Source organism: Haliaeetus leucocephalus, unplaced genomic scaffold, assembly GCF_000737465.1.
Source record: "Haliaeetus leucocephalus isolate CR32 unplaced genomic scaffold, Haliaeetus_leucocephalus-4.0 Scaffold566, whole genome shotgun sequence".
Classification (NCBI taxonomy): Eukaryota; Metazoa; Chordata; class Aves; order Accipitriformes; family Accipitridae; genus Haliaeetus; species Haliaeetus leucocephalus.
The window spans coordinates 6575800-6603698 of record NW_010973002.1 but is presented as its reverse complement, the minus strand read 5'-3'; the positions used below and the strand labels follow the sequence as shown (position 1 = coordinate 6603698).

At 35.1% G+C, this 27899-nt stretch overlaps 1 protein-coding gene across 1 annotated transcript in view; it reads right to left on the bottom strand.

The window, feature by feature from the left end:
* Positions 1–27899, bottom strand: part of DGKB (diacylglycerol kinase, beta 90kDa) — a 327543-nt gene that overhangs the window by 211357 nt on the left and 88287 nt on the right. Inside the window, exons 13-17 of the mRNA XM_010577640.1 lie at positions 25762–25764; positions 20153–20185; positions 16283–16399; positions 13409–13482; positions 6155–6229 (exon numbers count right to left, since the gene is read on the bottom strand). Coding sequence (XP_010575942.1) covers positions 6155–6229; positions 13409–13482; positions 16283–16399; positions 20153–20185; positions 25762–25764 — 302 coding nt within the window. The remainder of the gene's footprint in view (positions 1–6154; positions 6230–13408; positions 13483–16282; positions 16400–20152; positions 20186–25761; positions 25765–27899) is intronic.

The window sequence follows — 27899 nt, the reverse complement described above, 5'->3', positions numbered from 1 at the left end:
TCATTAACAGATTCGTGTTGACAAAGGACCAATCTGATAGCTGTCTTACACTTCCAGGTGAGCCCTATAACTTAGAAACATTGTCTACTTGTGAATTCACAATGCTGGGTTTAATCTAGCAGTTTCACTAATTTAGATGTTCAACTCACCACTGATTCTTCCTAAACTAATTGTCCATAGGAAAGTACCAAGCAGAAAGACAAAGCAATTGCACTGTTGCAATGTTTACTCCTTTATTGTAATGACCATATTGCTGTCATTTTACTAAACAAAGCAAATACAATCCCTGACAAATAGTTATTTACTTGAGAATACAAATGAAAACTGAACACAGTTTTTCCTCTTCTAGACTGCCAAGCTGAGCTGGCCATGTAACTGGACAACGTACATACTTTAATCTCATTACAACTCTCAGTTACAGTTTTCTGTATACTGTAACGACACTATTCATGAGACAGTAATTCCAGTAAATCACTCTAATAAAAATAGTTTCAATAAATCCAGTTTATCATTGCATGTGGCAATATATTCCTCTCCTGGAACAGCATTTTAATGTGCAAAATTTAACTGGTAGATGCATATATTGCAGTCGAAAATACTGTTTTCAGTTCATATTTTCTGAAGACAAAGGTGGCTGCCAATTTCAAATCACAGGCTTGCTAAAAACCATGATGGCACATTTAGAAAAACAATATCCCAGTCCTTCAGTGTGTGGTCACATGGGATATTGAGGCACTCCATGAGTATAGGGGACATTTTACTGTCAGGGACCCAACACCAAAAACATTGGTCCATATGATATACTTCACACTCAAAAAAACCATTAGTATCATAGAATTGTAGAATGGTTTGGGTTGGAAGGTACCTTTAAAGATCATCTACTGCAACCGTCCTGCCATGGGGAGGAACATTTTTCACTAGTCAGGTTGCTCAAAGCCCTGTCCAACCAAAACTTAGGTTTTCCTTAACTATTGCTTAAGATGTATACCAACCTATTTTTACAGTATAGCATTATAGTCAGCAGATGGCCCCTAATCATTCTGATACAGACATTGAACAATAATGATGGTGTTACACCTATGATCCCTGAAAGAATGAAATTTGCTTTATCTGTGTAATACCGACAAGATGGGTAGCACCCTTGCAGATTTGGGAGAGATATATGCCAGTCAGAAGAAGAAATACAGAAGCATTTGTGGGAAAAGTGAATCAATTTATGCTGGATAGTGGGTGGTGTAAAGATGTTGGATGTCATACATTCAGAAGTAACTTAAGTGTAAGAGTCAAAAGCTTATTTTGGGGTGACCGAGAAAATAGAACCAGTTCAAGAATGTGAGACGAGCAAACTAATAAGCAGGCTAAAGGATGTGACAGAGGCTTTTAAAATAGATTTCAGACAAAGACTGTAAGTGTGTGGCAAACTCACTACTGAACAATTACAATGGTTAAGAGAGAGGTGAATGAATCTGGCTCACAACTTTGGAGGTCTAGACTGAGAGAGGAGTGGAAATTGGTGATATTTACAATACTTAAAGATTGTGCTATGTATGCAGCAAACACCACAGATGTCATACAGGTAAAAATATTGTTAAACAGCTGTTTAAAATATATCTCTAAACCCAAGGTTTAAGTTTCACATGTGAAGACTTACTGAATTCTAAGTACTACTGATTTACGATGCACAACAGTAATTTTAATCATTAAAGTACCCACCATGGCTTGCTTTGCCATTCTTTGGCAAAAATGTAATTCTTCCAAGGAAGTACAGACCAGGTTCACGGTTTTGTTCAGGAGAAAATAACTACGCAGTTATTATCTTCTAGAAATATTCTTGGTGTCTGTGTCTTCACAGAATACTCTGGATATTCCAAATGTCCAACAGCAAAGAAATGCTCTAGCAATCAATTCCAATAATCAGGGAAAATAGTGTAATTTTCAAAATAGGCCTATTGCTTTGTGAAGTTATAAAGGCCCAGGTGCTGTAGATTCCCAACTAAATTACAGAGTAAGTTGTCAGGATTCAGTTTGGCTGTCTTGGGCATCTTTTAAGTGGACGGAATTTAAGATTTAAAAAGGCCTGTTGAGGTAAACTTGCGGATAGAATTTTAAAAAATACACGCTCTCCAAATTAAATGCTAAGGGAGTTACAAAGAAATACAACTTTTGTGGATATAATTTCTATTATAGAGTATAAAAATAACATAAATTAGACATTTTAAATAATACACTTAAGGGAACGGGAGCCTTTTCACAGGGACAAAGCCTTTGTGAAACGGTGACCTCTCTACAGAGTCATGTGGGTCTGTGGCTCGACTGCTATTCATCCAGCTATTATTTACCTCTCTGTGAGGTGAACAATAACTGAATTTCAGATTCTTCAAGATCATTAAATCCACAATAACAGTTGTTGTCAGAAGTAGAAGACTCCTATAGAGATATAACAACCAAACAGGGAAACTCTTTTCAAGGCTAAAAACACAGGTGCCAGGCACAAATTACACAATGTATCAGCCTGGCAATTTTCATGTCACTTTGTTAACTGTGGCAGTCTATAACTGTGGAGTACCTTTTATGCCTGTGTTCAGCTGCAGAGCTTACAGGGTTTCTCCAGCTTACCGATATCTCTCTACTCCCAGCTAAAGAATGCCTAAACCATTAATTATTAGACCAGTATTTAAAGTGTACTGTTGCCCTTGGGCTGAGAGCTCCTTGATTTTCAGGCCTCGCAGCAGGTCAGTTTCCGTTGTTGGAAAGGAATCAATGTCAGAGATTCAGCTGCCGTGCGATTTATTTGCATCATGTACATATTTTTATATAGATTATGTACATGAGTCTTGACATAAACAGATCTGAAAACCTTAGCTTAGGCACGCTAAGAAGCTACAAGAAAAGTTTTTGTGGCTGTCCCTGCAGTTCTCCAAGTACCATCCCATCTATTATGAAAGTAGGTGACACATCCACTTGAGTAATTGCACATTCAGACAACAATACTAAAATTCATTGCCAACTTGTTCAAAATATTTGTCCGTTGACCTGCTACTCACCAGCATATTTATAAAAAAATGCACAATAACTGATATTATGGAAGGGGGGGTGTGTGTTTTGGGTTTTTTTTCTTTGTTTCCTTGTTTGTTAAGGGAGTGGTTCGAAAGGGAAAATGAAATGTATTATTTCCAGATTTCAAAGAAATTCAAATATGGGATTCCACTAGTGGCCTTTCTTCCTCTGAGCAAAGATTATTTTAACCCTGTTCCAGCTCAGGTCTACTAAGGAGCCCTTTATTCCAACACATTTCCATGAAAGAACATGGTTATCCCACTGAAGAGGAAGAACAAAAGACCTACTGATTGAACTGTTGACTTAAAAAAAAAAAAAATACAGTGGTTTCACAGTCCCCCTAAGATTTAGAATTTTATTGGCCTCCTAGTTCTCTTGTCTTCCTCTCTTATCTAAATGGGAGATACTTAGATTTTTGACAGAAATGAAGTGGAAATATTAATTCATGGTAGCCATAGATGTTTGGAACTCAAGCTAGAAAACTTGTGAATGTTATCTTCTTGGTTGATGACAGCAGCCCATGAGAAAAATACCATCATAGATAAAAAAACATTAACTTGTGGGTTAAAGCAGACAGCTTGGCTCTATCAAAACCATGCAAATTCTACCCTAATACGACAGACATCCTATAGGTTGAGTAAACATGTCTGAAATTATTATTAAAAAAAGCCCCAAAACCCAAACCTCAAAATAGACTCAATTAAAATGTATTACAATAATCATAAATGCTTTAAAATAAATATCGTTATGTTTATCACTTTCCACTAAATAACAGTAATTGGCATGAAGAATACACTTTTGTTTTTCTCTGTGCTGTACAATACTCCGCTCTGTTCAATTTCAATCTTTATGACACATATGACAACATTAAATAAATGTAACATTTTGATTGACAACGCAGTATAACTGGCATTATAGAGATGGATGAGTGAGTGGACGGATGGATGGATGGGCAGGTTTTATTAGGCAATCCAGCCCTCACAGACAGGGAAAGAAGGACTGGCAAGTGAAATACAGAGTTTGTTCAACTGCTCACTTAAGGGACAAATTATATGCAGCCTACATAGTACTGCCAGGGGCAAGAAGTGATGGCAGAAGATAAACTGGAAATTTAGGATTATTCATTTCTGTGGAATGAATAAAAAATATACCAAAACAAGCTTAATAAAATGCAGTGTCTGTTTGAAAATTAATTAGAAATTTCTTCAAAGTGACTCTGAAGTAAAACTATTTTGATTCCTAATAGGAAGAGAAATTGAAAATATTTTCTAAAAAACACTGCCCTGGTTCAAAAGACTAAAGTTTAAATCGCTTCAGTGCAGGGTTTCAGTTTGAACTTAACACTGCCCTCTTGTGCTTCTGTCTTAAAATACATTTTCCTTTACATCACAAGATACATGAAAACCAGAAGGCAGTAATGGACAGAAATGCAGTCAGTAAGCGGGGTTTGATTTTATTTTTTTTTTCAGTTTGATTTCTTTTAAAAAAAGGTTCAATGAAATAAGATGAATTTGAACAAAAATATTTCAGTTGTTTTAAAAGTTGCCATCTCAGTCTCTAGCATGGCATTTCTATTATACCGTATGTAAACCAATATTGGTTACTAGTTTTGCCTCAGATAAAATTTCTTAGAAATTCCTAAAACAAGTTTCTGCAATTTTTCTAGTCTACTTACTCTTTGGACTAAAGTTACTTAAATTTACCATATGTCAAGACTAGCATAACAAAACACAAACAGTAAATACCATTTGATTAATAAAACAGCATTAGTGTTCAGGTACAGGATAAAATTACAGGCATGAAAGAAATCATGCATGTCATTATTTCCAATTTTTGAGCAGGTTTTGCACCATTCTGCAGGTTGCACATTAGCCACACTGTAGTGCAAGATATCCTGAGAATCTTAACTTCAAAAAGGATTGGGCCAAATCCGCTTTTCACTTTCATCAATGCTATACACAGCCCAAGTCTAAGACAACAAATGGACAGCTGGTTTAGAATAGTTTTGAGAGAGAATAGCTTCCTATATATTTGGCCTTAAAACCAGAAGTACTGGCAGAAACTGTCAGAGCATACTTTTTCCAGTAATCCGTCTGTGACAACTGCAATATAACTTTGCAAGGCACAAATCACACATATTTCCACCTTCATCTTACTCTCCTCCAATGTAAAAGAAAAAAAGTCCAAACAAATAAAAACTCCCAAGATTAAAAAAAAAAAGTATTCAAATAACAGTGTAAACTTCCTATCAGTGAACATGTATCTCCTAATAGCCTTCTGCAACTCTTCTCATTGATGTAAAATTCCATATATCAGTGACATAACTAAATAACATCCAATACATACAAAATTATACACAGACCAGATGTTCACGGCCGGTCTGTCTGTTTTCTTCTACCAAAGTACCCACTACTTAAAAAGGAGACAATTCCAGGTGGCAAAAGTTGGTATTTGATATACTGCAATTCTCCTCATGAATGCAAAACAGGAAGAATCATGGAATAAGCATGTTAGGTGAGCGACTGCAACACTAGCCAGTTCAGACGACACTTCAGTCACCGTAAAAAGTCACTGCCAGCATAATCTAGCCTGTCTCATCATGTTCTGCTCACTACATCCCCAAGATCATGAAATTGATAAGGAGTGCACAGCTACTGTAATTTGAAACAACGTTCTATATCTGAAATGCATAAGAATATATATATACACATTATATATAACACAGACACAAACATATGTGCATATACATGCTTATGTAGAAGAAATGTATGTCCTGCAGGTCAGCCTTTGAGGCTGATAGTTCTAACATAAAAGTAACCCCCACATTAACTCGGGTTGCTGATATAGCAGTAAAAGCTGCAAATAGAATGAAATGATCCCACAGTTCTTATAGAGTACTGCATGGTTATCAGTAAAACATATGATATGTAGTTATATTGGTACCTGTAAACAAATAATACCTGTAAATTTCTGCAGCGTTCAGAGGTCTGTAGTGTTGATACATTCAAAGCATGCTATATGTGCTTCAGTCTGTTCATTTGATTATGTAGCATTTTATTAAATGAGTTCTTGGTAATAATATTAACTGTAGACTTACCCTGGCATTGGTCCATTTCCAGAAAGACTATAAACTTGACGAGGATTTAAAAGGTACTGAAATTTTCTATAAATTCTGAAGAGGTGAAAGAGACAAGGAGAAAATATTTACTTATACGTTTGGAATTTTTTTTAAACTTACCAAATTAAAGAATTAAAGAAGTTAACACATACTATCATTATTTGAATTGCACGATCTCATTTATACAAAAAAAATCAAACATTTGAACACAGCAATTGTAATTCATGCATATAGTGTATTGTGGCCATAAAATTGAGACAGAAGTGCTACAAGCTATCTACAATTCAAATGCTGTATACAAAGAGAAAAAAAAATAGGATAAGAAGGTATAATGACACAGAAAAAGGTGAATCAAAAAAGCATAGGGAAAAGCACATTGGTTCTTGTTAAAGTAACTCCATGGTAAAGGAGAGATTTATTCCTGAAATTTATGGCTAACACAAAATTACAAGTATAATTAATTGCAAAAGAAAATTGGCTTTGCCACCGATCAAAAATGTCCCCATAGGTTGAACAACATTCTGAGAAAGCAAGTCTACTCTCAGCTACATCTCCTTTGGATTATATTCAAATGGGAAGAAAATGAAAAAGATTCAAAACCACTGTTTTACTTAAATTCCACATATTTTAAAATTATCTGAATAATAGGAAGCAATTTATTGATACAGCATGAAAAGCATTGTCCTACCCCATAAGGGACCCCATTTGCTGTCCCACTTCCAGCAAATAATTCCTTAAATGGCAAACTATTTTAAAAACTGTAACTTTATAAATTTGAGGTTACTTGTCCTAAAAGTGTGACAAACATTTTGTTTCTTCACTACAAATATTAGAAATGCATTTTCCTACATTGATTATGATGTGGTAGCTGCTTCATTTCTTACACAGAAACAAGTAAGCACATGAAAGTCAGATCTCAGAATGAATAAACATACACCTATAGCAATAGTTTAAATCATAAACCCCTGTTTCTTGCTTTTAATTTTAATGTTTATGTCCTCAAGCTAAATAATACTTTAATATTTTTAAGAAAGCATTTATTTTTCCCCTGAACTATCTCTTCCTTTTTTTTACTGCCTTAAATAAAAGGAGCATAATAAGAGCTGAATTTTAAGTTAAAATGTCCCTGTTTTCAAATTCGGCAAAATAAAACTGTCTAGACACAATCTATGTGCACATTGAGGGATTTTTTTTTTAATTTTATTTTCTTAATAGCAATGCATAATTTATTAGGCTAGATGGAAGGCAAGGGTGTAAGAATACTGAATACAAACAAATTTATAATTATCTCTAAAATTGCCAAATTGGAACATTTTCTTAACTTCTCAATTATTTAGTGGTATCAGCTTCTTCATAAAGCACTGTATTCAAACACACACACACAATCTATTCCTGATGCCATTCCTGACAGAAAAAGTCAATGTGAAATGACTGGTTTCACTTTGCAAGCACGCACGCATCATTGTCAACAGCTGTGATGACGACTAAATCAGACATTTGACAGTGGATTTACAACACAGCGTATTTCCATTTGATTTGCAGCATCTTACCAAGGTGAAAGGATCCTATTTTTAATTTTCTAGTTAGTATGTGTAAGTTGCTTCCCAAGGACGTATGGGATTCAACCTGGTCAAAGGTGCTGCTAATTTAATTTGTGTAGCTAACCATAAGAAGTTCACGAACAGTATTGTTACAAAGTCCCAAAGGCTTTAGAGTTATTTGCCTAAAAGTTTGGTGCTACAAAACATGCCAGCCATTACCTACACTCACAATACCCTTGTCAGGAATCGGTGAAATGCTATAAAAGCCTTCTTAATAAAGAGGGAGCTAGGTATCTCTAGCCAAAACCCAGAAGTCCACCTGCAATAATGAAGAGATTACATTGAATCATACTTGATTCAGTGCATACCATCCACAGGCACTACTCAAACATCAATACCAGATAATCACTCTATGATGTCTCACTGCAAATGACACATAACGCTTTAAGTTATTGCAACATACTTATGTATGCTAGTCTGTGTAAAATTCATAAATTGATGGTTCATTTCCATTCATACGTTCTCCAAAAAAGAGGATGAAAATTCCTATAAACATTTGCCTTCACACTAAACTGTAACTAGACCTAACAGCGTGACACATGCAAGATGAGGAAACAGACAGTATTTAGCCTTCCAGTTTTATACCTGCAGTACCAAACAGCCTACTGATACTGACGTGTCTCCGAACGTCTTGCTTCCATATGTAAGGAAGGAATTGGACATGGTTTCCTTGTGACTGGAGATTTGTGCTGACAAAGCCATGAGGCAGCGTAGTGCAAAATGCCCCCGAAAGACAGTTTTTTGTGATGGAGTTCAATTTCACGAACAAAGCCAGTTCATGAAATTACCCCTGGCCACCACCACCTCCAGCTGGTTCTTACCCAATGACACATTTTTTCAACAAACACTTGTGCTTCTGTAACCATTTGTGGGGTTATTCTGTGATCTGGAAAACTAAACAGATATAATTTAAAATACAAATCCTCAGAAATGTTTCTCCATTGTCATCTTTTTCCTTCATTTAAATCATGTCCATGATCTCATATGAACCTCAAAATAGCTCCACTAGCATAACTGAGGAGGCAGAAAATTACAGCAGAAGTGGCCAAGAGGGCTGGGATCATCTTTAAACAGCTCTGCTGCTGAAGAAAATACTCTTGAGTGCACCTTGGGCTGAGTTAGACTGAGCTATCTTCAGAAGTCATAAGATCATTCTTTTAGAGAGAGGAAAGAAATAGACAGAAACCTGTTGGCAATTCAAAACCGGCAGTAAAGTCAACTATACTGGGGAAAAAGCCAGCCATAGCAGTGCCTTGTGTCAGTTGGGGGATGCATCTTCATTCATCTAGGGGGTGACTATTCAAGATGCGGTCAATATAGGCTTAATTTAACCCTAATGGCAGAGAAGAAAGAAGCCAAGGACTCCTCCCCAAAATTAAAAGAATGCTAGTGATCTTCTGTCCTAGACATACAACATTTGAAAAAGATCATTTGAAACTGCTTCTATATTTTGTCTCAATGCTAAATGAAAGCTTAGAAAGCCAGATTAATCAGAGGGTAGCATGGAAGAGCTACTATGAACCAAAGTTATTTGAAAACAACAAAGGTCAAAGATATCATCAACCTGTACTGCACAGACACTGAACGTGGAGTCAGCAGGAAACGTCAGTGTACGGAAGCTGATCTCCAGTGCATCCAACCACACATTTGTCAAGGAAACAATTGTTTAAACTCACCTGCTGGTCAGGCAAATAAATTGGAAAATGGGGAAGTGGAAAACAAAGTAATGAGTATGGCAAAACAACAGCATGATTTAGAAGGACTCTTGTGTGAGAAGCATTAACCTTAACAACAGTTTCAGAAGCACTACATGCTTGTTGTATATTTTTTCTGTTGAAAGAAACTATTTTGTCAATGAGGTACTACATATATACATTCTATTCACAGATTATTCAAAGCTGTTTTCTTGATTAGTCAGATCTTAAACACAGACAGACAGGACTGTTAGCCTTAGGATGAAATGGACGTACGGCAGTTTCTCTTCTGATGAAATTAACCACACCTGTCCATTTCATGCACAATCACTGAAAACATGTTACAGTGTGATATAGCCTGAGGAAGACACTTGACTGGGTTTGCTGAACTCCTATCCAATCTCATGCTTAATTATAATCTATTTTTGGTGTGTGAAAGGCTTAAAGTCGATCAACTTTAATTCTAATTTGCTACTATCTTCTTAATAAACATTGAATTGTATTTTTGTTCTATTTTATTACAAACATATGTATTATCCATTGGACTAAATCATTTAAGTCCAAGTAACTGTAAATGCATTTGTGTTTCAGGTGATGGACAATAAATATTAATCTCTCCATTAAGAAGAAAGTATAACTGGGTTATTTTCATAGTTCTTTATTTTGCAATTACGTCTGAAAGTCACAGCATTGTTTTTTAAAAGAGAAACCTATTCCAGAAGAACATGATATTTATCTCTATACATTTTGCAAAACTCTGGCTTTCTAACAGAATCAAAGTTTTAAAACGTAATGATAAGGTAATTAGATATGGTTGTAGAGAAAGTATTTTTGTGTTCTGAATGCACTTTTTCTACATTATCTATTTGTTTCCCACCACCCCTCTGCTCCAACATTCAAAAACTGAAACTAAAGCACCTAACTTTTTTCACCTTAAAGTGATTCTCAATTCTTTTCCTTTGCATTTGAGAGATTTAACAAAAATTGCAAAATACAAAAGGAAATTACAGAGTATTATTGGAGGAGTGCATTTATTCAACTGGTTGTCAGATGGATGCATACACTCTCTCCAAGTCTAAGGGCAATGAAATGGGCTGGGTTACCATATGGCAAGGCATAAAATCTCATATGGGGAACTGTGGGAACACTGGAGTCTTGACAGTATCTGCAATAACCTTTCTGTGTTCAATGAAAGTCAATTAGAAATCATAACTTCATTCACTGTGATCTCTCAAATACAGAAAATCCTAAGTAAAGACTGAAGAATAGCTTTCAGTAAAAGATCACCTTAATCTGAATGAGTCAAGATAATGAAATTCTCATCTAAAAAAATTAGTAGATTTTGGGTTTGGTTTTTATCCCCTCACTGCTGTTGAAATCTTACTTTTGTTACAGCCTATCCTCTACTCCTAGGCTCTCAATACCTGACCAGATTACAAAATCGCTATAATCAAAAAGCCTGACTTGAATCACCATAACTGTACATTTTGCAAAGCTATTTATGTCTTCAAATGTCCTATGATTTTACTTTTCACAACATATAACTGCCACAAAATTGGAGGCGGCAGTCGGGGGGGGGGAGGAATATGCGATTCTTTTTTCTAGTTACTGACTGTAGAGCAGCCAGATACAAACCAGGAAAAGTAAAAAAGTTAAATATTATTATTCCCTGAAAATGTTTTCGTCCCTTAGATTAAAGCTTCAAGCTAATATGCACTTTTAACGTCCCTATTTTATAATTCTGTTACTGGTATTGATATGAAACATTAACACCTAAAAGACGGAAGGCAACCCCCTTCTCATCAAATAGTCCATATGTGGACTTTTTTTTAACCTTTTTGAATCAAGTTTTAGATCTAACCATGACATATTATCTCCTGCTGGTGAATGACTTGAGATACATTTACATGTCTATGCAGTTGACCTTTTGATGTGCTCCTCCTAACAGAAATATTGAGTGCAGCCTTGACACATTAGTATGCAATTTAACATTTTATTTCATGTGGTATCAAAGCCAATTTAAGAGGTTCTCATACTTCACTATACTCAGCTGCTAGTGGCTGCCCTCGTGCTATACACTTCATTGTGTAATGACACTTGTAGGTAATGGTGTTAGTGAAACAAGCGTGTATAAAGCATTCATTTTTTAAATTCACATCGTTCCTGTGATCTGCTTGGCCTCAGTAACAGTTGCATTAACATAAACTGAGAAGTGTCAGACTGCAATATGTGAATGGGAATAGGAGCCTGGGAAGGGGATCGGGTTTTAAATTTGCTTTTACCCTGGAGAATATCTAACATTAAATGACATCCCTCGTGCATTAAGCCCATTCAAATAGTAACACTTGAGACCAATTATGAGCTGGGAACTGAAAGATGTGAAACAGCATTTCATTAAATTGTTTCTAGGCTATAACTAACTACATAAGTGCAGCTCTTTAACCTGCCTCTCACCTACATAATTCCAGACTGGATCCTCGATCTACTCACTTCATGTTGGTATTATGAAAAAGTCAAGCTGAGTGCTAGTACATTACCACCCACAATGCCCCTGACTGCACAGAAGACCAGGGCTACCTCACACTGCTAGAGTGTCTGAAACATGAATGCTCAGAGTGGCTCATACTGTTTTGTTGTGATTGCAAAGGCATGTTCTTGAAACTGTTTAGAATGAATCTTTTAGATCACTAACTGCCTTTGACACAAACAGCGCTGCTGTCATTGATGCTATCTAGGTATACCAGTCTATGGATTACATAATCAGCTCCTAAATGATAACCTGTTCTCTCAGAGGTCTTCGAATACACTTTTGGTTAAATGTTCTTCAGCTCTAAGACCTCCCCTAACATCTACTTTGCAGGATTTTGTCCCTTTTGTCAGTTCACTTTAAGGGGCGCTGTTTGAAAGAAGTGATCTAATGGAGGCAGTGAGGAAAAGGTAGGGAAAGCTGACCCACTTGCAGTTTACTTGCTTAGTTCCAAGCTTTAGAATCACACTGGATCCCTCCTTTTGTGCTTTTGGGTACCCACATCACCCACTATCCCCAGGTGTCATCTTCAGCCTAATCTCAGCCAAAAGACCGTAGGCTTTTTCAAGACTTGAAGGATACATTACAGCACTGACATGGTAAGCTAGGCTATAAAATTGGGGGATTTCTGTAATGATCAAAAATGGCCATACTGTTAGCACTTGCGAATCTGAAATACCCTCCGAAAAATCTGCTCAAGGGGTAACAAATTCAGCACTTCTGCCTGAGTTTGATGGACAGAGTAGGAGGTGAATGCTCTTTATCTGCCCTTTATCATGCCTCTGATACACTAAGTTTTAAACATAAACTTAGGCATTTTGAATTTAAATCAATGTAATTACTGACATATATAATATTAAGCAGGTCTTTGTGTGATTGGACTTCAATACTTAAGCTGGACTGTTAGAATGCTTCCTATCTACAGAAATCAAAAGGTTTCTTTGTAGGAAATCTTAGGGGGAGGCTGGAGAGTCTACTCACTAAATCTTTGAAAGACAAGTCATACATTAGAAAATGGAATACTGCTTCCAATTTAAGCTATTGGCCTGCCTGCATAATTATTACAGAGATTTAAAGAAAACTGTTATAACTTCAAAGTTGCAATGCCAAATATAGCAACTCACATCTTCATGCAAATCACACAAAACCATACACTTAAATATAGCTACTTTTTTCTGGTATGAAATGAAACTGTTGTATAGAACTCATTCCAGCTTTTAAGTGCAGAATTTATAACTATATGCTAGTGTGTACCTCTTCTAAACAGGGCAATGGGATGTTCAAATGTGAGGCATAACAGTATAAAACGTTGGACTTCTTTTCATATACAAACTTTTTTTTTCATATTTAAACATATCACAGAGATCAGAACAGAGAAAGAGAGAGGGGAAAAAGAGAAAATAAACCTTACCTTTCTCCTTGTTTCCCACCACTTTTAGGATTGACAAAAACTAAAAGTGGATGAGTGCCTGGAACTGGAGTGATCTAAAAGAAGGGAATAACACAGCCACTCATTAATGCTGTGTGTTGCATTCATTTTTTCCTATAGTAGACAGAAAACAAAAAGCTTAATGCAAACTCTATGTTATGCTATGTAAGCCAGCTGGAAGCAATTCCATAATTTGCAATAATCCTCACTTCATTAATTTGCCACAAATGGCAAGTGACTTTTTTTTAATGATGTCTGTCTTAACAGCTGTGATGCCATTTGAACCTATAATTCCATTGAAATATTGATACATATAGGTTACAACCATCAATAGAGAAGAAAACTTTAAATGCAAGAAATGCATGACTGATTCTGACAGTAATTTCCTATGGAAAAAGCTATGAAGGAACTGTATTTTGTAATGAGAAATGACACCATACTATAAAGGTCAAATATAACTATATGAAATTTTAAACTTGATGTAATAATTTTTAATTTTTTTTAAATTACAGAAACCTGCAATATTTGATATGATATGAAATCACACACTTTTCAAAATGTAACAACCATAAACGAGTTCCTTTAAACACCTTAGAAAGCTGGAAACTTAAAAAAGTAAAGGAGAAAACATGTGGAAGAAGGGCAAGCCTGAGGAAAAGAATGGAGAGGAGGACATACTGAAGGAAACAATGACTTCTACCACATTTTTTAATTCTTTTGTGCATGGAAAGTTTTACATGTTCACATTGATGTTTAGCTTTACAAACTAACACCTTCCTTCTAAGTAATAGTGTTAGTCTGTATTTTCAGATACAGTAAGATGTGCATGTTCACTGCCTTTGCTCCACAGATGTGAAGAACATAAAAAATTACACCAGATGATCACTCTCTATTATCTGTTTTTCAACCATAAAGCTAGACTATTCATATTTAAAATTATCACTTTTAGACATATATCTATTCTAGAATGTTTAAAAGCATATTAAGAGTTCAAAGTCAACATCTCCAAAGTCATGCACTAACAACTTCAGAGATGAAGCTTAGACTGTCTCTGTTTCAAAATGATACATTGAAAGCTCTTGCTGCAAACCCTTATTCGTAATTCCTGAAATAACAAAATATTTTCATCTGAAGAGTTTGTAAAAAGTTATTTGAGGCAGAACCTGAGATAGCTAAGGAGTCTTACAGGCATCCTATTGACATACGCGTATAAACCTACAGGCATCTAAAAGCACTTTTCTTCCAGTAGGATGTGTTAGGCAGTAATGTGTCAACTCCATCCATAACTTCACAAACAACGGACCCAAATCTGTTCGATATATACAACAAATAATGAAAAACTCCAGCAAACTTGGTGGAATTAAACCTAGCATAAAACCTACCCAGTATCACATTCTGGCACAGTATGTTGTTACAGTAAAGTGCTGTATGTTGTTACAGTGAAGTGCTGTATGTTGAAACATATATCAAATTGCAGGATATAGTGAAGTTTGTCATATATTTAATTTTTATCTACTGTTGTAATCAATTTTAGTTATTTAGCCAATTCCCATGATGTTTGTTCCTGTAAGCTAAGTGTAAACCAATGGTGCTCATTGTGACAGAGATGGACTACCTACTGAAATCTCTTAGGACGCAGGTTAATTAATGAGACTCATCCTAAGGTTATACATGATCTATTACTTCCTCTAATTAGAAATAATAATCCTGATCATTATGCTGGTTAGCTAGAAAGAAGTAAGATGAATGTGCTTAACTATGATTAATTGTCTTTAAGTCGTGCAGATCTCCACTGCCACTAAGTTATCTGCTCACTGCTGTCTGATGGAAGGAAGGTTTAGCCTTGATACTTTTCTCAACAAAAGCTAGGTGATTAACTTATTTCTATTTTATATCTTTTAGTTCATAACTTAACCATTTAATTACAAGTAGAAGGTTTAGGACCATCAAAACCCCCCTAATACAGTTTGTATTCCACTCAGTTCCAAAATAAGGTCTCTTAATTAACTTCTAATAGTTTTTTCCAAATTACTTTTCTAGATAACGTAGATCTTTCCCATATAATAAACAATGCAACTAAAGATTTGGACTAAATTGGTGAACGTTTTCAAGCCTTCATCTAGCATGATTTAAAGGCAATCTCCACAAAGTTATTAGACAAGTGACTCAAAGTCTCCTGATGAAATAAAGCATCACCATCATATATGTGAACATTGATTTTACTCAAAACTACTTATATCTCAAAGGAAAGAAGTCAAGCAGTTCAGGCAGAACTTCTGGCATGCCTCTAAATAATCTCCCTAAAATAACATTAGCTCATCATACACACAAGTTTTTCTTTCACATAGAAAAAACTTCCATTTTTATTCTAGGTATCGCTATTACTGAAACCACCTTGCTCCTCTCCACTCTCAATTTTGATTTGCCAAATACCCTACTTGGAAATACCTGGACAAATAACATCCTTGCAGTTTACTCCCTCCACCTATTAATTAAGAGGTCCAAACGAGAATAATGAGCAGTTATCAATATACACACTCAGATTTATAATGTAAATTCACACAATGCTATGTGGCAGATACTAAAACAATCGAGCACAGCTTCACCCTACAATACAAGTGTTTTAGAGCTAGTTTTCCCTCTCCCTTAAAGTCCCACCAATCATATGAGAAGCAGATTTGCACCACAGCATTCCTGTACAGATGGAAGAATTTACCTATTGTATTTTTAAATATGTAAAAGTGAAATATTAGAAGGGTGAATGTATAGGAAATATTTCACTTCGAAGATTGCTCGCTCCATCATTGTCTTCATACCTACAAGTGTCTCCTTAAATTAAAATAACAATAATCACACCTGAAGACCTTGTCCATCTACGGTGACAGAATTTGCTCTTTGCATTTTGTTCCGTTCTCCCAGTTTGTTCATTTGCTGGAGGCAACCCTTTTCTTTTTTCACTGTCGCCTGTCTTTCCTTGAAAAAAGAAGAGAAAAGGAGAAAATGGAACATTTTCACACATTATATAATGCTATACAACTGTAACTGAGACTGTGCCTCCACAAAGTTGTTTTTTGACTACAGAGTAATGTCAGATTCTGCTTTAATGAAAATGAGTTCTCAGTCAGGTTATTACACAGTGTCTGGCCACTTCACATAACATCTATCTACATGCCTGAACATTTCATAATGACTAGGCAATAGATGGATGAAAAGTGTGCAGTCACAACACAAATTAACGCAAAGATGTGAAAAGATAATCTGACATTGCGAGGATGGCATTCTGAAATTTGAGAGCCAATCGTACAATATACTTGATTGTTTAATAAGCACACTGATAAGAAATCAGTAATTTATCAAAATTTCATCCTAAATGTTAGCAAGGGTTGGATGCTTCAAGAGTACCACTTTGGCAAAATTTACCTATTCTAAATGTACCATAATCAATTGGCTGAGTGGCCTTTTATAAAATATGTATTTTGTATCGGAAAGAAACCAGAATCTACATCAGCTTCTAAGCCATTGGCAAATTTTGCTGCTGCTACACAGCACAATCAGACGGTTATTTGAAAGAGAAAAGCTCAGAAGTATGTTGCTGTAATCATATTTTCAACTGTTGTCAGGTCATTCCAGAGAACTCTGAATGAAAAAAAAAAAAAAAAAGTCCTTGCTCTTTGCATTTCATTTATCCTATTTATAAACTGCACCCAGCATGTCCTTTTAGGTTGTCCAAAAATGCACTATAAATTAAGACAGCAGATGTTTATCAGATAGAATCAGTGTCCCCAGTCCCAACTGCACCTCAGTCACTTTCCTCACTTCGCAAGTACAAGGTGGCTTTAAACTAGTCAGGGGAATGGGCTGGCACAAAGCTGCTGCACTACCAAGGAGCATGAAGGAAACTGTTGCACCCCCTGCAACTACCCTCAGTAAGCAGTTCATTAAACGTTACAATTTAAGTTCCATACCAGGCCAAACCCACCTCTGTGCTACCTCTGATAAAGCCTTAGGGATTGCACTAGCAATTAATCCATGCCACTCTTTCTGGAGCAGTTTAAACTGGTAAGAATCATTGACAGATTCTCTGGCAGGAAGGGAATAACTCCCAGTTTCATACAGTGCCCTCTAACACAGACATGGACCATCACTGGTTTTATTTCATCTTTAGTTTTCTTAAATTTGCACACTGACGCAGCCTTAGTCTAATCCTGATGAAAATAGTGGTCCAAGTCATTCCAGGCTGCTTTGGGTAGCGAAGTGCTTTGGGGAACTGTGGCAATCCAATCACATTTTCTGTAAAAGTACTGACAAACCTATACCACAGCAAAGAAACAGGGGAGTCTATACTATTTCCCATATGCCATGAGATTCCCAAGAGGTTAGTTAACTGAGCTCTTGGATGCTTTGAATAACTTAATCAGTTCAAGAGGAGGACCAAGAGTCTAGACTACAATATCACTGCTTTGAACAGAAAACAGTAAAAGCAATTAGAGCTATTCAACTCAGCCCTAACCTTCAAACTGTCCATATCAGACAAACACTGTCCATATCACTGCCTAAGAAATCACCGACTCAGCACTTATTTATTTGACAATTTTTTAGAAACTAGAACTACAATGAGGCACCCAAACAAAATAATATTTGTGAACTAACATGAAACATCAAAGCACAATGGTATTGGTTAGTGCCAAGGATAGTAAGAAACTTCAGCATGAAAGAAGCTTCGCGCTTCATTACATATGTAAGCAGCTTTGGGGTTTTAAACAACTTTGCAAATAACTACCCTTAAAGTCACTACATTTTATAAGAAGTAAGCATACCACATTAAACAGGATTTTATATTACGGCCAAATCTGGCTCTTGGATATTGCAACATCTTCAAAAATCAAATCAGATGTCAGTAATGCAGACACACAGCTAGTAAAATAACCTTATTTCTAACAAAAATCAGAGATGGAGAGCAAATAGGAAAACGTTAAGCTAAACAACATATTTGTGATAGTTCAAAGAAAAAGGTAACAGAAAGGAACAGATCCAGCACACTGAGTACGTCCATTTAGAGAGCTTAAAAAAACACTGTTCAAAAGAGGCCTACTTGCAAAGTGTGGCACTAAAAATCTTCTTGCATATATCATGCTATTACTTAAAGGAAAAGTACACACTGCTGGGAACTGTCTTTACATAAAGGATGCTTACCACTGTGCCCAAACCTGCTGTTAGCAATCACTCATAAGCAAAATGCAGTAACAATTGCCTCAAGCAAAGTTTTGGATATTGTTTTTTTTGTTCCAGCATGATACAGATAGCAAATACCCTCAGCTGGCCTTGGCCCTATGACTGCTGCATTAGCAACATTCCTTCTCCAATTTGTTACCTGTCCCATAAGCAAAACAATTGCTTGACTCACAGACAAAGACAGTTTCTCCTAAGCAGTGACTACACAAGATTAGGCCATACACCTCGTACAATGTAAAGGAAAAGTATATTCATGATACAGAATTGTCTAGAGTGTTATTAAAAAAAATCAAATATGGATACCTGACCTCATTATCATTGAAGGTTTGCTTCCTTCAATGATGATTTTTGAAGTATAAATAAAGTATTTCGTATCACCCATCTTATATGCATGATACCACAATACATGTCACCACATGTACCAATAATCCTCTCTGAAATATTTCTGAACAAGCTGATAGGAGATTTCCTAGCGTTATATATCCTATAATTTTTATATATGTGCTATACTAGTGGGGACCTGACTTACAATTTGTGTGAAATAATATAATAATGTGTATCTTAATTCTAGTGAATAAATCCACTAATGGAACACAAAAAGATTTACCATTTCATTAAAAAAAATCTCTTTTAAATATTCTTGCACAGATACTTTGTTTTATATATGAAACAGAAAGCTGGCTTTCTAATCCAGTTCTACATAACTGTTTGAATAACTTTCTTTCAGGAACTATAACATTACTATAACATAACTAAGCTATCCAGGAGTGTCAGGAACTAAACAGAGTCATTTTTTAATGAGATAATAACAGTTTAATAAAATCGTCTGTGGATAATAGCCTACAAATTCTAGCAATGTTAAGACAAATTTGACATGCATTGAATAAATGGTTTTACGAAATGCAAACATTTATTTTTCAAGGTAAGAAATGTTTCTACAACAGTTGTGCTGTATTTAATATCTTGTTAATCAAAGCATACAAAATGATTAATGTATCTGTGAACCATTTTGTTTAGTGGACATGCATGAGGTTGATAGAGATACTGAATACAGCATTTTAAAAGCTATTGTACATTTTGACGGCTCAAAGAATCGAGTTTTTCTGTTCTTTTGGTATGTGCCAGAGCACATACCTTTCAAAATAGTACTTACCACAACATAAAATTTTTCCACCCATTTTTACACCTCCCATGCCTTCTTTTCTCCCTTTGAACTCCCACTTTGAAGTCAATATCCATCAATTGGAGCTTCTACCCTTCAGTATTGCTCCAGAGAGATCACTGTCAGATAAGAACTACTCAATTGTATCTATCCCTTATTCATCCAAATAAGAAAAAAGAATTGATAAATAAGACAGGGCCTTTCAAATGGTAACACAGAATATCATGTCTCGATTTTTAGTTCAGCCCCAAAATGCACTTTATAACAAAAAGAATGTACAATATCATGATCTGTTAGTACTCGTGCGTACATGGATGCCTCCCGTTACGCACCTCAGGGAGCAAACCTCCTAAAGTGGGTAGCGTCTGTTGGAAAAAGAGAACGTTAGGCTGAAACACCGAACAGGGATGGCAAGGGACATGGAAAGAGTGGTTATGAGGAACACTACCTTGCAGCAGTTCTACTTAACAACAAATGTACAAGGTGCTTTTTTACACATTTGCACAATCGTACTCTCCCAACGTTCTGGCTGTCATATTACAAAATTTATATTCTTGGAAGTATCTGTGGGATCATTTTAGCACCAGCTAAAAATATTAGAAAACCTGAGGACTTTATTCTTTCAAATAGTAAAAAGAGATACTTGGTACCTGGGGAGTATTCTTTCTATTTTATCTTCCAAGTCTTTGAATCCTCATCCAAAGTGAGGAATCTTATTTAAAAAGCTTTCTTCTACTACAATTGACAAGCTATACAACATTCATCCTCAAAAAGTATTTCTACTGTTTCTTTACAGAGAGGTACCGTCTTTACACAAAACACTAAGATTTAGAAATATCATACTCTATCATAGCTGTTAAAAGAAAACAGATTAATAGTAACTAATGGCTTACTAAATAGTTACCTTTTTACGTTTTAACTGCTGACACAGAATCCAGTGTCAATGCAGCAAAAATTGCTTTTTCTCACCTTGTCTCTTAATCAATAAGTGCAAATCTGTTTTTCTGGATTATTTCATACACAGCTAAGATTACTTAAAAGAATTTATTTTATATTAAACAATGATTTATTTATACATTAAATAGGATTGTAAGGCCATTAGTGAATGGTTAATATCATTATACAGTTTGTCAAGTAACTACCGAAAATTTGAGATTACTTCTGTATGATAATTACTTCTTTATATGCCTTCACATGAGGCATATACCCTAAAACCCAACTTGGGGATGGGGTGCATGAGGAGAGAAATTCTACTTTAGTATGCATAAACAGAAACAGTTATTTAAAAAAAAAATCTTATTTTAGAACTCTGAGACTTCAACTTGAAAGATATTGATCAGGGGAATTTGGTCATAGAAGATCAGATGGAATGCATGGAATACCATGTAAAGGTATCCTCAAATGTTTGCAGGATGAAGGCCATGGAAGTTTAAATATGTGACTTGAATATCAAACTGATGCTTTGGGGGTTTTTTTAAGGAACTTGGAGGAAGGTCGCTTTGTGATTCCTTAGAGCTATTTTGTTTAATGACATGGGAATCCCCAAGGGATGCTAAAACTGTACTTTAATATGCAATGAAATATTAGTTTAGGTACTCTTAGACTGTCATTTTGTAAACCTATGTGGTATTCAAGACCATGCTTAAAAAAAATTCTATTCCATGCAATTTCTGTCCATAGTTACACAATAACCAAAGAGAATCAAAGATTCAGACACCCAGAACACTGCAAAAACCCCACCACCATTACCACAAAACCCCGGGGAGCAATCTATCTGTAATATCTATTAGATATCACATCCAACTAACTATGATTTAGATGTGCTAAAATATTTTGAAAATTCACTTTATAAAATTATCTTCATATTTCCAGCTCTAAACCTGTGTACATCAGAAGGGCCAATATTAAGACACCACATCAAGCTGCCTTGAAAGCTCATAGAGCTGTAACACAATACCCAGCTCTACATCCATGGCCTGAAGCTAAAAGTCATCCTGTGGACAAGATTAGTAACCAATTCACCAGCAAAAATACTGTCCAGTGAGCTGCACATGCCCATACTATAAAGGAAAGGGAAGTCTTCTAATTTATCTGAGAGCTGCCTTGATAGAAATGTTTGCAGCTAAGGAAAAGAAAAACAAAAAACAAAAAATCACATTATGTCAATCAGAAGGAGGTATTTTGTCACCCGTAAGATAAAGAACTACACATCAAAATCACAATCAAGTATTTCTCATTTAGCATGTCGGCCTTAGTTCATTTAGTTGGCTGAAGATAACTTGCCTTACATCTTGCACCCATTCAATGTATGCATCATCATCATCATGCAACAACAGTAGGGCCCAAGACTTTTAATTTAATTTGCAACCTAAAATGAACTTGGGCTATAGCAGGCAATTATATACACCGTCCAAGAAAGACAAAAGAGTTGGAAAATTATTTTGAAAATAAAAACATGTTAAACTCCAATGGGAGAAGATGTAAGGAATAAACTGAGGGACTGACAGTAGTGATGAGTTTTGGGCAGGCAACTAGATATAACTTAAAATGATTGAATGGCTGCCATTTCAGTTTATCAGCATCTTATTATTTTAACATTGAACTGTGTTTGTCGAACAGATAATTAGTTAGGAAGATACATTTTCCTCCAGGGCAATTATTAATTTCCTTCTGACTTCAAACAAATGAAAAACCTCTTAGTGTAGATAAGCACACCATTATATTTCAAGTCTGTTTAGATTCTCAGAGAACTGAATCTGCAATATGATACGCAATTGAAAAGGAAAAAAGTGTTTTGTTTAGTTTTTAAATCTGTTTCAATTGCTATGTCATTACTTAATATTCAACAACCAGATTTAAATTTCCCCCTCCATAGAAGCATATATCTACAAATAACTGTTTTTTTGTAGTATCTTTGTTCAGAAACTCAGAATAAGGCTAGTACTCAACTTCAAAGGATTGAGTTGCTCATAAAGATGCTTACACACTGCACTGCTTTTCTGCGCCCCGTGTTGAGCTTGGATTCAACTGAGTTAAACTGATCTCTACTATAATAAAAACAGAAGAATCGTTTTAGGATTAAAAACTGGAAAAGGGATTAAGAAAGCTCATTCTTCAACCAGCAACTGCTAATTCCCTTTTTCTCTCTCTACATCTCTGCTTTCCTATGTGAGTAACATTTACCTACCACACAGGAAAACAGTATTAGTAAAACATATTATCAGACATGGGAAAAATATCTATTGAACTATGTTGCAATTATAACACAACCATTAGCTATTCTATCTAGTCTCTCTAAATACTGATAGTCAAAGAAAATTCTTGTGCAATATTTTTAACTTTAATTCTGTATTTTGCCAGCATCTCAACATACTTGCTGTATTTACACAAAAGTTTGAAGCTACAGATCGTAACGTATATTGTTTAGATGCACAAGGCACATTTCTTAGCGAAAACATTTGTAATCTGCTGTGTATATTGTTTTACATGCCTAAATAGAACTAGTCATCAACAGAATATTTTTGAACATCTATGTTCTTGTGCAATAAAATGCCAAACCAACCCAAACCCCAGATACATCTGTTTCCTCCACCAAAATACATAGCCGTTTATATTTTAAAATAAGAGGTCAAGTGAATTGAACTTACGATGCTATTTTATATTAGGTGTATATAAACAAATTTGCTCTATGATGTATAAAATTTCTATACATATTTTATATGTACCAGATTATATATATGTATGTTCTGTATTTATATAAATAGAATTTATGCTTAAATTATTTTATCCTAAAAAGCTATAAGCATCTTCACTGGACAAAAAAAAAAAAAGCCAAATTCATTCATAACAGAAAAGAAACAAAAAGTGAGTTGTTCCAAACTTTTTATCATGATGACCAATTTGTCCCAGAATGCTGAACAATGAAGTTGACAATTGAACACAAGGAAATGTATCCAATTTTAAATTTTATTTCTTTCACTTCTTGTCTTCAATATTAAACCAGGCCCTCCCCCTTTGAAATAAACTGGTTACTATGGAGACAGTGATAACTGCCATATAGTAATGCTCACACTGTAATCAGGGTACCTTATGTTTTACAATTTATTCCATAATTTTCTTTTTATTCCATGATTAACAGTTTTAATTATAGTTTTCAAAACCAATGTTAGAAATTAAGTAAAAAATAATTCATTGTAAAACTCACATAAACAATAGGAGAATCAAAATCATCATACATTATGAAATAAATATGTATTTATTAAATAGCAGGCTTTTACTGGTTGATTTGTCATTACCCAAGCCTGTATCTATTTTGGTGGGAAATAGAAAAATCTAATTACTTTTCTATAAACATAAATAGAAATTAGAACGTCCTACGTGTTCATCAATAAACAGAGCAAAGTAAAGGAAGGCATGAAATGAAGAAGCCAAAATGTATGTTAGCATTCTTCCCTTTCTGCCTTATAAAGGGGCAGCAGGAGAGAAGCTGTATCATAAGGAAAGACCAATCTTTTTTTCTTCGCTACTCACTCATCTCATTCCAATACCCACTTTTTAACCTGGTTATGATCTAATTCTGTAGTCTTGGTAGGCTAGGATTCAATTGAGTTAAAGATTTTTAAACTCACTGCCAGTCAACCTTATCATGAACTTTCATTATGTGCATGTAATTAATTGGGTCCAATGAACAATATCAGCACTGAGTTATAGACTTTTTCCCCCCACCATATAATTAGAATATAATTACCCACAGGATATCAGAATGATGCAAAACCTTTCCTCTAAATGTGCCCTCATTAGGAAACAAGTCTCAATGTACATTTATTCAATCAGTATGAATTAATTAAAATGTTACTGAAATAAAAGAGAGTAACATTAAAGCATATCTGACATCTATTAAAAGACTATCACTTGAGATCTGCACACACAGTTTATAACAAAACTCATTTAACTTGAACAAAAAACTTCACCATACAACAAGCCTTACGTATGGTAAACAGAAAAGTAAAAAGGACTAGTTTTAAAGTTGACAGACTACATTTTACTAAAACATTTAAAAGTATTGCAGTAAGATATGAAAAATCTTTATATGGCAATGATTCTAGACAGATATGTGATTCTTTCATGATACATACAGTGTCAACTGCATGAGTTTCCCCATGGTTTCTTTTTCAGCTGAGAATGTAGCTAATCATATTTAACAATAACATTGGACAAGTTCCATTTTGTGCAGTTTTGAAGATGGGAGCCCTCTTATTTAACTTAGACCAGCTATCTAACTTTCAGATGACCAGGCATTTAGGTTCTCTTTCCAGCCTTTAAGAGAAGGGACTGTATGAGAGGATCATGCCAGTCACTATATTTTAGAGGAATCTCTCTTGTGTCAAGACACCCTAAATGAGTGATTTAGAAGAGTCACCTGAGCTGAGATGGCTATGTTTAGGGGGAAGAGAAATGTCACCCTTTGTGATATTACAATCAGGAAGGGTAGTTTGTCTGTTTATTCTTCACAGTTGCAGCAGTGATTTTGGACATCAATGGATACCTAGGAAATGGAAAAACTGAGAGGATATGGAACCGAACAACAAATACCAGCTGAGAGACCAGTTTAGTAGCTCTGGTATAATACATGGTGCTGTGACATGCAACTTATGAAAAAATTCTCTTTATCTCTGCAGAAAGAGTCGAAGCTGGACTTCACAAGAACTGAAGAAATGAGACATGCTGGATGAGAAAGGTAAAAATATGAATGTCCTTAGTTCTGCAAAAGAGAAAAGATGAGAAGGGATTTAGCCTGTACTCTTGAAGGAAAACCTATGAGAAGGCATCTTGGTCTGAGATGAACTCTGACAGTTTTCTGGAAGAAGTCTGAACTTCAAAAGTTACAGATGGAAGGGAGGGCCAAAACTTTTGGGAGATCAAAAATACAAGATTTTTCAACTTGCTGTTTTCCCACAACTCCTATAACTTATTCTATGGGAGAAGAACATACTTTCTTCACTGATATCTCAAAATACACAAGGATAAACCTGGTACAGAAAGCATTGTGGTTATCTGCTTTTCTTTACCTTCCACATATATGTAGCGCTTTAGGAGTATTATTGCTCAGCGGATCACTGAAGCTAAGTGTGTGTCCTAGGTGAAACACCCTTCCACTGTCAGGTATATCAGGTTTGATATGTACGTACACATCATTTCCATTAACAGACACACTTACTATTGTATCTTTAGACAATTTTGACATGGATTTATTAACTGTTTTTGCTGTCATTATTGAGAGAGATGGTTTCACATACACTGAATTATTATGTTTCTCAAAAGGAATCCCTGTAACAGGAAATGGGAGAAAATAATTACAAATTATTAACATAAATAATACGTACGGTGTAATCAATTGTTTTTAGGAGGAATTCCTATTAGCTTGGTCACTGATGTATTACTCGTAACGTAAGTATACTCAGGAATTTAATGCATTTTTGGAAGAAAGTACTAGATGAACAAATATACTACAAAATTATAAAGTTCCCATTAAAGCACAGTAAAATATATTTTCTGTTCCTAACAATATACATTGTGCTGGAATACATGTTTTATGTTACATTATTAGTACATAATACTGAAACATGATTCTGATACAGGAAAACATATTTACTTCTGCTTATGCCTTCAAAATTTGCGGATAAAACAAACCTATTCAAGGGTGATTTGACTCTAGAGTGGTTTTATATATCCTCTAAACAACTTAACTAAACTCCCATTGTGGAATGAAAATCATAACTCCTCTATTCCTCTTCCTCTCCTGAAAAGAAAATGGAGTTATGCAAATATAATTGAAGATGAAATTTCACACTGAGGCTTTATTCAGTTTATAAGAATGGCAAACAATAAATAACAAAAGCTCGAAAACAGTCCAATCCAGCAATCCAACAAAATCATAATTCCTACACGTTAACTCTTAAAGTGTGACCTAAAATGCTGAAAATCAAATAATGTAATGCAGAACGTAATCATCCAACAAACTTAAAATAATATTTTACAATTATTACTCAGAACTTGTCCAGGTAATATCAAAACACTATTACAGACAAACTAAAAAACTACTCTTATAACTTTTCAAAAATATTAAAAAATATTTCATAAATATTAAATCCAGCTTTCCATTGCTTTACCTTCATTGACAGCAATGGAATAGTCCCAGTTTACTCAAGTAGAGGGCCAAAGTCTAGCATCCATCCCTTAGCAGATTTATAAACAAACAGCCAAAAGGATTAATAAGAAAACAAGTAATTTACAATAGGCATGAATATTATTCTTAACGATCAGAAACAGTTTTAAGAGTAGAAGGTATATTTTCTTGTTTTTCCTCCCAGCAATAAATCATTCTTTCTTAATTTCAAGCATTTCTTACTCTTACTATGAACTATATTTAAAGTAAGAGGACCACACGTCTGTTCTGTTATGAATACGATGATGCTATGACTTTCATCAGCATAAAATATCCAATTTAATATATGAATACATAACTTAATTCTGAAGCTCTTTTTTCATGATAAACTGGTCAGCTCTTTTCTATACAACCCACACATAGCATGCATTTTTATTTTCATTGAATTGAGTTATTGTTTTTGTGGACAGAGAAATTTACTGTCCACGACTGCTGAATAAAATATACCATAATGTTGATGCATAGCTTACTGCAAGACCAGTGTCATCATTCTAGGTAACCTCCGGCTCAGATCAGAGACCTCAGCATTGCAGATATACAATATGCATCCCAAGCAAAAACTGTCCATAAGAATAACTTCATTATTCTGGGAAGTTGGATCTATAAAAGATGTAAAATGTAGAAGTGTTCTGCCTATACAGTTTCTGGTAAGTACAGTCTGAGTAAGTGATAAAACCTGAGTCAGCTTCAGTTATAATATGCCCTACAGAAAGTTCATTCTCACATGAAGAAAATGCAATATGCAGAGGACAAAGCATGCTTGTGCCTATAAACTCATCAGCCAGGATTACCCATTGTGTTTAAGGTTCACACAGTTCTGTGAATTTAACAGATACTCTGGCAGTCAGTCCCAG